The sequence below is a fragment of the Scomber japonicus genome, chromosome 18 (assembly GCF_027409825.1).
Source record: "Scomber japonicus isolate fScoJap1 chromosome 18, fScoJap1.pri, whole genome shotgun sequence".
In the NCBI taxonomy this organism is placed as follows: Eukaryota; Metazoa; Chordata; class Actinopteri; order Scombriformes; family Scombridae; genus Scomber; species Scomber japonicus.
This window is the reverse complement of record NC_070595.1, coordinates 4,914,834-4,928,338: the sequence shown is the minus strand read 5'-3', so window position 1 is coordinate 4,928,338 and position 13,505 is coordinate 4,914,834. Positions and strand designations below refer to the sequence as shown.

The following is a 13,505-nucleotide window of genomic DNA, read 5'->3' as shown; positions in this document are numbered from 1 at the left end:
ACTCCATTCAAAGGTTTCACTGTGAGAAACTTTACAAACTACTGCAAAGCCTTTCTATATAAAGCTAAGAAGAGAAGCTGTAGCATCAATAGTAACCAACTACTATCATATTCATAACATCACAAAAAGCATCAACACATAGAAAACTAGTTTTGCTTTAAATCCTGCATCATCTTCTCTTTTCTGGGTGCACTGCTATTAGAAATATTACAGCCATGAGTCTCTACTACAATTAGCAGACGTGTAACAAGGCCTCCAACATAAGCTGCTTCTCAATACTCTGACCACCCAAACCTCCAAATCATACATCGCACCGCACTGAGAATTCCACATTACTTCATCCTTAATATAAACATATGTTAATGGTCTGTCTGTGTGTGTGTGTGTGTGTGTGTGTGTGTGTGTGTGTGTGTGTGTGTGTGTGTGTGTGTGTGTGTGTGTGTGTGTGTGTGTGTGTGTGTGTGTGTGTGTGTGTGTGTGTATGTGTCAGTTCTGGTACACCAGCCAACATAACATAAGATACAAACAGCAGTAGGGGAGAACCTGCTCATCATCACTTTGCTCTGCAGCACCACAAGCTGTCAAAAACTCCACAGAGTAGCTTTAACCATAACACACTTTAACTTCAATCAGCGTGGTCTCCACGGCAACGTTGCTCCTTCTACCAAAGTGCAACGACAGGAGTCTACAAAAGACACCGCATAAAAACTATTATGAAGATGAGATTTGAGTTTTCAGTGAGAATAGCTCACTCCACCTCAGTCTCTTATCTTTGCATCACTTACTTTGTGTCCGTAACACAAAATACACAAAGTATCACACATGCAAGACTGACTATTTTAAAAAAGAGTCCTGAAAGTTGGCACCATGCTGGATCAGTTTATTAATGCTGTTACTACTTATTTGCTTCATCGGATATTCTAGAGACTCTACAGAAGTTCTTTAAATACCACCAGTAGTAAGATAAGTGTAACACACTGATGCAAGTGATACATTGAACCCTCACATACTGTTTATATTCTGAGTCATAGTTAGTCTCTACACCAATTCACATTCATATATTCTCCATCAGTCTGATTAAACTTGTGTAAAAAACAGACATTCACAATCATTGTTTTATAGTCCAGGAGCACTTCTGATAGAATATGATGAACATTTTAAATGCTGTTTTTTGACCCACAGGTCAAATTTGTACTTTTGCATATATAAAAATGTGTATCAGCTGCACAATAATTAAAAAAAGATGCATTTTATTTCCATTCTTGTAAACTGTGGGTCACATTAGGAAAAGTCCAGCTAAAAGTAATATGTATGTATATGTAGGAGTGTTTTTACAGCTATCAATTGTAAAAATGGGTGAACCTGAACAGTATGTAAGGGTTAACTGTATTATATTCAGTGGTAAAATAATGCTGTTAAATGTACTCTGAGTGGACATCAGCACTCAAGTATCACATTTACACTGGATAAAGATTTCTAATAACCCCCTAAGGTGCTGTGACCTCTGACCTTTCATCTTACATACACTCTTATTCTAAATGATAGTATTGAATTATGTGTAGCTGCTTATTTTCTAAGTGGACTTCTGTGGAAAAAGCACCCAAAATGAGAGAGCTGTGTTCAACAATGCACAGGAGCAGTGGAGGAAAATCTGCGGCGCACGATTGGTTGGATTCGTACAGTATCATTGGACAAAAGTCTAATTCAATGTAACAAGTTGTTTGGTCTACATCTGTCTGCAATACACAACCGTGCTGGTGAAGTCTCAACACTGCAAATGTGATGCAGCTCTTCCCTTCAGCCACTTACACAAAACAGCAGGAAAAGTGCTCAGTCACTACTATAACACTAGTAGTTTAACAAGACAGTTAAAGAACTAAAAGTCACAGGAGTGGTTCCATGTGTCCCATTAAAGACTCCTTAAGGCAAAGCTCAACCATGCCCTGCTTGAATTGAAGATTTTAGATGGCCACAATGAAGGCATATGTTCTATGTGATGCGTTTGTGTGAATTTGAATGAGGCACAGGCCATTTAAATCACCATTAGGCAAAAAAAATCATCATAATTGAATCTGATCTGGTGGATTTGGATACCGACATGGATCCGAGCAGAGCTTTATTGCACAAGTGTAAACATGGCAGAGATTGTATAGACAAAAAAAAGTTAAGTAAGTATGTGTAGTTTGGGAATATTTGACGGCAATGAAAGTATAGTGGAAGCAAACTGACCTGCGGTATTTTCCCTATATGCCATTGATCTGATTAATCAGTACCCAACCTACACACACACACACACACACACACACACACACACACCCCTACCAGCTGCAGGTCAGATTACCCAGCTGGAAAATGACCACCAGCCACCAGCCCAGTACTGGTAAATAACTGAAATGCACTGATGGTAAAACTATCATAATTCTATTGTGCTTTCTGTTATTCTTTTGGCTGCTATGAATCATCTTGTCAAAGCGAGTGAAATTTACCAAACATAAACTGGAACTTGGTAACAGGGGGGCTGCAACAGGCCTCGGAAGTTAAAAGTGCAGCTCGGCGGCTTTTCAGCGAGGCAATCTGTAGGGGCAGGCTGTGTTTACACTCAGGTCCTAGTCTGTCCAAATAGTGTCCAGCATCAGGCTGCACATTCTCTGTGTGTGTGTGTGTGTGTGTGTGTGTGTGTGTGTGTGTGTATGAGCCTCGCTAACAAGCCTGGCTGATCCCTTCATACCAAACCATACAGTTAGAATTACCAGCATGCATCTGTATCAGTGTCTTCAGTGCTTTACACTGAGACTGGACAAGAAGTTTGACAAACTTTGCCCTAAAATGATATACTGACTAAAGGTTATTCTAAAAATTACAAAACATAAACATTTTATTTTGGTAAGGCATAATTCATCTTTTATTTTTACTCTCCAGTTAGTCTTATTGAAGTGACAGTGAGCAGTGGCCTGTAGCTGACCCCTGCCTATAGGTGGTTGCTTTACTTGTCACTCTACTGTCTGCTTGTTTGGGTGTGGGAGCGGAGATATCGCCGACGTGCCCCCGGGTTACAGTGCCCTGAACTCGGCCTGTTATGACTAAGTGGCCCGGGGGCTCCGGAGGTCTGGGAATGTCCGAGGGAGCGGAGGGTCCAACAGTCTTTGAGAGGTCAAGGGGGGCCAGGAGTGATTGGGGTGGGAGTGGTGTGTGTGTGTGTGCGGGGGTGGGGGACTAACCACGGGTCAGCCTCTGGCTTCAGAGCCAGTGGACCTCATCGGTCAGAAAAACGTGTCCTCTGGTTGAACCCTCTGTGGCCGCAGCTTGCCCATTCCGCTGTCCCTGCAATGACCATCGATTTTTTTTCCTTCTCCTCCTCCACTTCTTTCTCCCTCTCTCTCTCTCAGCCTATCCTTCGATACCAGCCTCTTATATTTCCACCATTTGTTTCTCTTACTTCTCCACGCATCACTTGCATGGCCTGCGTTCCCCCATGGGAGTCCGGAGCTCCTCCATCCAAAGAACCGCTGCCCTTTTATTTTTAATCCCCGCGCAGATTGATTTGTGAAAGGGGTCAAACAGGAGTGAGTGCACATCCTGAGGCTGCTACTGCTCGGATCAGCAGATACCGGAGGGCCTGAGCGCGCGCGGCGACCGGGCGATCGTTCCCAGTTCATTTGGAAAGCCTCGAAAATCGTTTATTTTCGAGGGTAAATTGTTTTGGAGCGCGACCGAAGAGAGTATCCATTAACCAGCGCTGCCTTCAGTTCTTTTAATTTTTCTTTTTCACCTCCCCTCCTCCCCATCCTCTCCCACTACACCCCTCTTTCCAATTGAGCGCCGTATTATTCATATTCCCACCACAGTGTATGTAGCCTGTTTGCACCTGGCTGACAAAACACACACACACTCATACACACACACAACTGTATCTCATTAAAAGCTGCAGGCCTAAACCACAGCAACACTTTATAACCACAGAAACAGAGCCAAGACATAATGCATAATAAGCTCTTGGGTGAACCAGAAATTATTCACTTGAGCCATTCTGTCACACAGACCACTTCTACATTTTTTTTCCTGGAGTAATATGACCTGCACTCTGCATATGCAACTGTGTTACTCTCATAATGCAACTGCCATCATATAGCCATATAAATTATATACGCAGCCTCAGCTAAATCTGATGAATCCAGCACAAACATCGGCACGTAAAACAACACATTTTTACGCACAACAGATGCGCAAGAAACGGGCAGGCCTCACTAGTGACAAACAGACGTTGAAGTGACACCACCGCAGCAAAAGTGTAGGTGTGTGTGTGTGTGTGTGTGTGTGTGTGTGTGTGTGTGTGTGTGTGTGTGTGTGTGTGAGTGTGTGAGGAAGGAGGGAGGGAGGAGGAGGGTGGGGAGGGGAGGGGAGGGGGGGGTACGGAAACAGTTGCACAAACTGTGAAGAAACCAGAAAACAGCACACACAACAACACAAGGCCGTCAATTGTAGCTGTGTACACTGCGCGCAAACACACAGTCACACTCATCTTCCTACACAAACATTCAACTCCAAAAGTCCCCTAAAAAAAAAAAAAAATCAAAGTCCCCCCACCACACATGCCATACACATGCCCTCTTCTCCTGACCTCGCCAAATGCGCAGGGGGCAATAAAACCATAAAAACGCCACCGAGCCGTCACACACAGGAGAAGAGACAGAGAGAAGAGCCAAAACAAGAGGAGAGGAAAGGAAAGGAGAGACAGAATGAAATTCCCAGGCCTCTTACCTTAGTCGCCACCACTTCCAGCACTTTATGAACCATCTTGTCCTCGCGCTGTGAAAGCTCTCTTCACTGGTTTGTTGCACTTTCTTTTGGAGGGATTTTTCTTCTTTCCAATGAGGAGGAAAAAAGTTTTTTTTTCTTATGCTTGGATACTTGTGCGGTGTAAAAATAGCTTGTGAATGGGTGGGAAGGGGAGGGAAGTGTATATGAGTGTTTATGTGTGTGTGAGTGTGAGAGGGAAGGAGGGTAGGAGGGGATGAGGGGGGGGGGGGGGGTCTTCCAAGTGTCTTCCAAGACGTCTTCTTTTTCTTTTCTTCTGTCTCTCTCTCTTCCATGCCCCCGCTCTGTCTCTCTCTCTCTCTCCTGGCAGAAGGGGTCTTGTGTGTGGCTGCCGGGCTGACAATGGGAGAAGAAGAAGGAGAAGAAGTGTTTAAAGAAGAACAAGTGATTAATGATTTTTTCTTGTATAATTCTCGCATTTTTCTTGAGGTGCCGTCCCCCCCCCGTCCCCCCGTCCCCCTCTGTCCTGTCCAGAAAATAATGGCGGTGAACTTTTCCGGAGCAAGGAAGGGGGAAGGAGGTGAGGGAGGGCATCCTCTCTCTCTCTCTCTCACACACACACACACACACTCTCTCTCTCTCTCTCTCTCTCTCTCTCTAACACACAAAAAATCTGCTCTCATTCACAGAAGCAGCAGAAGGCCTCGGCTGATAAAGGGAGCTAAAAAAAAAGAATAAGGATTCCTCAGTGGATTTTATTGTGCGCGGTGTCACCCCGCACACAAATTCATTTATTTCAAATCGGACTGCAAGTGCTCAGGGGATTTAGAGGGTTATTGTGAAGGCACATATGTGTGTGTGTGTGAATATTGGTGAGGAGGAGGAGGAGGAGGAGGGGGTGCCAACATACTCCAGTATAGTAGACCTACGGCTGGTCTGTAGCGAAAATTACAGCATTTGGACACAAATATTATGTTATGTGAGGAGAGGTGCACCGCCTGAGGGATTGTATGTGTGGAGGAGAAGGTATTAAACCTCATACAAGTCTATATAATAAGACAAAATATATATGTCGTTCTCCTTTGGCAACTGGAAATGAATAATTTCTAGGAAGGCTAAATTTAAAACTGGAAAACATAAATTTGGAACGTTTAATAGTAAAAAATGGTAAATAAAAAAGGAGAAAATGGGATTAAAAAGGATGAAATGCTGCAATGTGTGAAAATACAAGCTTACAAGCCTACACCATATGTAAGGCTTCACGCATTTGGCGCAGTGTGTGTCTGTTTGTGTGTGTGTGTGTTTGTGTGTTTGAGCAAATGTAGGTGTACAGTTTGATAGGAGGGCGGTTTTGCGCTGGAGGAGCCTTTCATAAATAGGAAGAAAACAGATAAATGGGAAGAGGGAGTCTCTGTGGCAAGAGGCCCAGGGAGAAATCAACCAACAAGTAATAGGGAATCTTCTCTGGGCCGAGGAATACGAGCGGACCAATTTGGGGGGCAGACTTTTTTTGTTTAAAGTTCATCGGGAGGAATGCTATTTTCTCGTTCTCCCTCCCCTCCACCTCTCTTTCTTGCTCTATATTTTTCGATACCTGCTCTAAGAAAAGAAAATGAAAATTAATACAGGAGCCGAGCCTTACAAAAGAAGCCATTCGTCTTGTTGATTATCTATTTGGTTGTCAGGGTTTGAGCTATGGCGCCGGCCCGCTCCCCTTTTTTGTAATATATAAAAAATAAAACACACATGCGCGCGCGGCACCGGTGCAGAAAACACAAGGCGGGAAGGAGAGGGGAAAAAATGCGTTGTGCAAAAATTACACTCATTAAAGCATTAAAAGAGCACGAAGCGAGAAACTATTTAATTCTTTTTTTTTTCTTTTTCTTTAGAAACAGAAGAGTAAAGAGGAGGGGGAGGGAGAGGAGGGGGGGTTTCCATACTGTGTGTCGGGCCGGTGCAAGCGAGTCTGAGCAGCCGTTAAATTAACGGGAGAACGGGAGTGAAACGGAGGGACGGTTTGTGATTTAAAACGAGATTACAGGACGTAATGTACCAAGATCAGTCAGGGCCGGGACAGATTAATCATCACAGGAAGCCTGATTTCTGCAGACAGGTTGCGCTGCGCGATTGTAGGCAAAACCAACAGTGGAATTAAATGAAATTATTTATTGTGCGCGCCTGTGTGTGCGCGCTTTACATGCTTTACATGCATCCTTCACTCTTAAATCTCACTGAGAGGATGCAGTGCAAAGCAACAAAAAAAGGGAAAATATTCCTTTTAAATGGAAAAATATAGAAAACGAAACCTAGTATTTAACAGGAGATATTTCAAAATGCTATGTTGCATATTTCCGTAACTCCAAACCTCCCGATTTGGAATATTTCACAGCAGATATTTCATTTTTTAGAGCTTCAACTGAACAGAAAACAACTTGAAAAGAGAGGAAATAAGAGAGAAAGGTAGAAAATGATACTTTTTCCAGCCATTTATTTAAATTTCTATGAACTATTTACAAATAATAGGAAGGTAGACACACTGAGGAGGCATAAGCAGAGAAAAGGAGCAACTTACATATCGGGGGAGAAGAAGGGAGGTAACACATGTTCAACAATACCATCATTATTATTATTATCATCATCAATAAAGATAGAAACGGATCTTTGGAATGTAAATAAAATAACATCAATTTAATCATTAAAAAAAACACTTGAATAGAATATCTAAAAATAAAAAAGTGGCACAAGGTGAAAGAATAAAAGGAGAGGGATAAAAAAAAGGAAAGGAAGGAAGTGTGCGCGCATTTAATGTGCGGAGGGGAGAGAAAAAGAGAGAGAAAAAGAGAGAGACATATAGAAGAAGAAATAGAAAAATAAATCAACACAATTCAGACATGCAACAAAAGGCTCCTTACTTGTCTCAGCGTCCCTGCTCCTCTTTAGGACAGCTGCTTAGAATTAAATTACATTTCTTTCCCTTTATTTTTGCCTACAAGAAATTAATAGAAGTTTTTTTTTATGTTTTGTATTGCAGGTAATAATAATAATAATTATTATAATAACTCGTCACACAATTCCAAAAATATAAAAGCTCGAAAAAGCTGTCACTTCATTAAAGGAGCAAGAGAAAAAAATAAGATGACCAAAAAAATAAAACATATATAAGTACAACTGAGGTAATAGGTAGTACATTGTATAGTGCTGCGTTTATACTGTGTTGTGAGCTATCTGTACCAGGATTTTGGTTTGGATATTAGTGTCCTTTGTTTAGGCAGCTTTAGAAACCCTGTTTAGAAAAATGCCTTATTATTATTATTATTAATATTATTCTTTATTATTAATAACTCTATATGACTTGTCTCACCCTGTCAGTCTGTTTCCCTGTATACAACATCACAAAATGAACAATCAACGGACCACATAAACGCTCCTTTGCTATTCTCAGCAATAACGGCCTTTCTTTTTTTTTTACAATCAACACTGAATTCAAAAATAACTATAATTCAAATTTTAAAAAGCTATATTTGTTTGTCATTAAAAAAAATAACAAAGAAATGTCTACAGTTGAAATGATAACCGCGAGATAGAAAAAAACCTGCCTGGTGTCACTGTGGATGAGACGGAGGTTAGATTTCATGTTAGAGTGATGTAAGGAAGAAAGAAGGGAGGATGTGAGCATGCGTGCTTTTTGTTTATGTGTGTTTGTGTGTGTGAGGTGAGGTGTAAGAATACTATTTTGGACGAAACTATAGTTCCATTTATTACACGCGTGTGTGCGTGTGGAAGGAGGAAGGGGGGTGAGATGGTTGGGTTGAGGAGCAGTGGTGTAGGGAGGAGGGGGGAGGGAGGGGGGTTCAGGGAGGAGTAGGGGGCGAGAGGGGTAATGGGCAGAGCCGCGGTTCACCCCTTTGCTTTGTACCCGCAGAGTAAACATGACAAATGGGCCCCGAGTTTGGCATGATTAAAGATGAAAACGAGGATCCATCTTCACCAAAAAAAAAAAAAGTGTAGAAAAAAAAGAGGAGTAAAGAAACCACACACGCACACACACATACATAAACATACACACACACACACACACACACACAAACACACACACACACGGGCATGACTCCTGCCTGCCGTGCTCTGTCATAGAAAGAAAGAGAGAAAGAGAAAGAGAGAGAGAGAGGAGTATAAAAAAGACAGAAAAATTAAAAACAACAGAGAGGCAAGGAGAGAATGGAGGGGATAAAGCAAGGAAGCGGCCGCATCATTTCCTCAGTTCTTTCAGTCTCCTTCTTCTCCTCACTTTTGTTCATTTCATGTTTTATGAATGGGGAAATGTCCCCTCCATACACCCCCCCCCCCCCCTCCCTCCCTCCCGCGTCATAACGTCATATTATAGTGTGTAACATCAGCACAGATCAGGGCCGAACAGGGCGGCAATGACATTCCTCTCTCTCTCTCCATCCAGAGCAAAGGCGTTATTCCGGTCCAAAGTGCAGGTTTCCGTGGTTACAAGCATGGCTGTCAATTCTGCGTTCAGTTTTTTTAGGGGGAAATCAGGGGAGGAAAAAGGGAAAACATCAGACAAAGAGCCAAAGAACCAAGGCTGTAGAAGTCCTGGTAGAGCGCTTCTACGAGCCGGTTAGAGCCTGGGAGTTTGTGTTGGTGTTTGTCCCGGAGCGGACCTTGGTGTTGGGCAGCTTGTGATCCTTCTTCCATTTCATCCTCCGGTTCTGGAACCAGATCTTGATTTGCCTCTCTGACAGGCAAAGCGTGTGAGCTATCTCCACCCTGCGCCTGCGCGTCAGGTACCGGTTGTAATGGAACTCCTTCTCGAGCTCCAGGACCTGCTGGCGCGTGTAGGCCGTCCGTGAACGTTTGGGCTCACCTCCTGTGTAGTTTGCACTCACTGTGAGGAGAGAACAATGGGGGAGAAATGGTCATGACAACAGCAACAAACAACAGCCACAATACCCCACAATAACAATAACAATAATAATAATAATAATAAATAGGGTATTTCGCTACTGTTTTGGGGTTTTCAACAGTAGATAAACCGCCACTCGCGTTATTACAATTATTATTACCAGTAGGCTATTGGCTCGAGGTATGAATACATAAAGTGATGACGCAAGACAGTAGTGTGAGGTAAGTCACAAACCTAAAAACAGCCTTTAACGTCAGTGAGAGGGGAAAGAATGTAAGTGCATGCTAAAGAGGAGAAATAAAGCCTCCGCTTGGATCCTCAGTGATAATTTAAAACAAAAAATGGCTGCAACGCTGGCAAACAATTCAAAGACCGCAACCATCTTTTTCTCCTGCTCTGTGTTATTTTCTGTGAGGTCAAATACAGATGTTAACGCACGAGTTGTTTATTTGACGCTCTGGTTTTTTGTGTGTTTTCACTCAATTCACGTCGTCAGGTGTCATTTTTTAGGCCCTGCGGCTGTGTGAATCCTCTCAGCTCAGCCTGTCTGACGCTGCTGTCCAAATGTTGTGATATGGGAGCAAATCTGGGGGGCCACGGCCACGTCAGAGGGGGATAAAAAAATGCTGTTCTGACACTATTGCGCACCCACGAGCACGATATATAAATATATATAACAAGAAAAGAGCGAATGAGATGAGCACAGACGGTAGTATATGAGACTGAGAGCAGGGATGGTAGCATTGTCTGCTCTATAAATTGGTTGGGGATAAATGTGGTGGGGGGTGCAGCAGCTATACACGACGGCGCTGAATGGCCGACTGGGTAATGATTCAACAAATCCACCCTGAACTACTCCCGGACAGTAGAAAGCAAAGCATTTTGAAAACATGAAATCACTGTGCAAAGAAGAACATGCAACACTTTTTCTTACAGAGTAAACACTCAGCAGACTGAATACATCACGGATGACTTTGCAAAAGTGGCATTTTTGATTTTTGTCGAACAAACAAACAAAACAAAAAACACAAGAGCTCTACTTATCCTCCAACACGCAATAGGCAGCAAGTCTATTATAACATTACAGAGAAGCCTCCTAATAGACTGGAGCTCTTCGCTTTTACATTAGTGTTTTACGACCGGCTCCATAAACATGAATATTTCAGCTGCCATAAAACTTTCCCTCCCCTGGAACAACGAGTGGGGAAGGAAGGCTCGACAGAGTAAAGTACACCGTTTATACAACCCGACCACTTAAAATCAAATTACCAAAGCATAAAAGCTAACTTATGGGCTCGGTCTGAGTTGTCATAAGGCGAGGAATTAGAGCAGAAGAGCCTAAGATCGGACTTCAAAAGGCACCTCAGCAGAGAGGTGTAATAAAAATTTATGGAGGGTGTAATTATATTGGCCCTGCAAACAGACGATCGTAAATCTTGACCCAAGGGCTATCGTCTATACTTCTAACAGAAAACAGGGAGGGGAAGCCGTAGATTTTAGACGGTGGACACCTAGCTGACGGCGTGGGTTTCAACTGCAGGCACAAAGGCGCAGCGAGAGAGAGAGAGTGAGGGAGAGAGAGAGAGGGAGAGAGAGAGAGAGAAAAAGAAGTTTGCATGCAAGCACTTACCGATGTTTACATGGACTTTCTTCATCCACGGGTAAACGACTGGGTCTTTACGGTTGCTCGCGGGGGAAGAAGTGCTTTGGCTGTGGGGCGTTTGGCCGCAAGAAGGCGGTGGTGGCGGGCTAGGTGTCACCGACTCGCAGCGGTGACTCTGCTCCGGGACTGGGGTGGTCTGTAGTCCGGCCGGTGGGAGGACGTGACCCCGAGGCGACATCACCACCGAAGCGGGCTGCCCTGCGCGCTGGCACGGCGTGTACGGCGGCTCGCCTCGCTGCTGCTGCTGCTGCTGTTGGTTCTGGTGGTGTGGGTGGTGTGGATGGTGGTGGTGGTAGACAGAGTCCGGATGAAAGGCAGCAGGCTCCTGCCTCTGGGAGCTGTAATAGTCCGGAGAGTGGCTGGGTAGATAGTCGCTCTGTGAGTATTCCTCGCACGGTGGGAACTTCGGGTCCACATAGTTGGAGTTGATCAAATAGGAGCTCATGGCCATTAATTTCAGTCTTTTTGTGGAATTGCACCTACTCGGAAAATATATAACTAAAATTTATATCTCATCCCTTTACTCTTCGGTTATTCCTGTTCCGTTGAACCCTCCTACTTTTCTGTCAAGTGAACAAAGTTAAGAAAGACACGTGACGGCAGCCAGCCAATGGCGCGGCTCCAGAACGAACCCCGGATAAGGAAATGGGATTAAGCATATACACGGCTCCCGCACGCGCATCATCATATGGCCTCAGTTTGTGGGCATTCTCAGCCTTCCACCATACGTTCCCTGCTCCCTCCCCGTCTCTCTCTCACTCTTTTCATGCCCAGTTCTCTCTATATATCTCTCCGCCACATGTCTGCACGCATGCTTCTTTAAGCAGGCAGAGAATCACAACAATAACAAAGCGCGTCCCACACGCTCGAAATAGATCCCGCTTGCAGCTGCAGGAACGCGCGTGCAAGGACACACACGAGCAACAGAGTACAGTAGAGATGACAAGTCCTCCCCTTATTGCAAACGAACCCTTTCCCCCTCTTACGCGTCTGGCTGGAACTTCAAATAGAAAAATGAAGAAAACAGAAAAAAACAGTAGAAAGAAAGCGCTCGGGGGGATTTAAAGTGGCGCCTGCACCACCCTCTCTGTATATATTTGGGTGTGTGTGTGTGTGTGTGTGTGTGTGTGTGTGAGTGTAGCGAGCTTGCCAAAGCTTTTTTTTCTTTCTTTCTCTCGGCTCTTTTAAATCGCTAATAACAGGGAGAGTAGGAGATTGGCCTGGCCGGCTGCTGTGCCGCCACCCAGCAGCAGCAGCAGCGTGTCAGAGATAAATCTGGCTTGTTTAGGATCGATAGAAAATTCATCAACTAATTCAGGTTACACGGCCTCCTAAATCACTAGCAGACCTTTGCATTAGGAACGAGCATCCAGCACCTTTCCCCCCTCTTTTTCTTTTTTTTTTTTGTTGCTCCAACAAGCGCCCAATCCACATTTTAACTCCCCATGCATGATAATTCAGCCTCAGCCAGAGTCGCTTTTTTTTTTTTTTTTTTTTTACTTTGCATGAATGAGCAGGATTTATAACTCCCTCCTCACTTCCAGATATTAACATCCCTGGCATAGTAAGTGCATACTCCCACTCCGAGGCGCATGCCACATCCAGATTGCGCGGCTGCTTTTGCCCTTGAGCTGTGGCATTACTTGAACAGATACACCGCTCTTTGTTTTTTTGCCTCCTGAAGGAGATTCATTTCCCCCCCAACCGTGACCCATTCACACTGACTGCCAGGCTTTCATAGCTCTGCTCCCTCTCTCCAAATACCAACATCAAATGTACAACATAACAGTCTAACTCATGTTGTCACTTTCTTGTTCATAAAGATTTTAACAGAAATAAAAACACACCAAAAAACACAATATTTTACATAAAGACGCACAGAAACATTTTAATATCATTCTTTCTATAAACAGGTTTTTATATTAATCTCACTTTAATGTTACTTAATCTACTCGGTTCCTTCTCTGCGTCATCGACACTAAATGCACCACAAAGTACACAAAACTGCAATGAACGAGCAGGATAGAAAGCAACAGAAATTGAAAAGCATATAATAGAATTTGTTCGAGTTTTCCACCCAATCAAAGCGATGCTCTCGTGCACTTTGTGTAATGTTATCAGCAGGACTAAAGGTGCGCGCACACACACACACACACACACACACACACACACACA

General features: G+C 43.7%; 2 protein-coding genes across 2 annotated transcripts in view; both read right to left on the bottom strand.

Annotated features, from left to right (window-relative positions):
* hoxb3a (homeobox B3a) overlaps positions 1 to 4,835 on the bottom strand; it is a 51,565-nt gene extending 46,730 nt beyond the window's left edge. The window contains exon 1 of the mRNA XM_053337835.1: positions 4,759 to 4,835. The gene's annotated coding sequence lies outside the window, so the exon portion shown is untranslated. The remainder of the gene's footprint in view (positions 1 to 4,758) is intronic.
* Positions 4,836 to 9,212: 4,377 nt separating this feature from the next.
* hoxb4a (homeobox B4a) lies at positions 9,213 to 12,044 on the bottom strand. The gene is made up of 2 exons (XM_053337846.1): positions 11,298 to 12,044; positions 9,213 to 9,649 (listed from the first exon to the last, which is right to left on the bottom strand). Exons 1-2 carry the CDS (start codon positions 11,779 to 11,781, stop codon positions 9,372 to 9,374), a joined length of 762 nt encoding a protein of 253 aa, XP_053193821.1. The 5' UTR covers positions 11,782 to 12,044; the 3' UTR covers positions 9,213 to 9,371.
* Between the last annotated feature and the right edge of the window lie 1,461 nt (positions 12,045 to 13,505).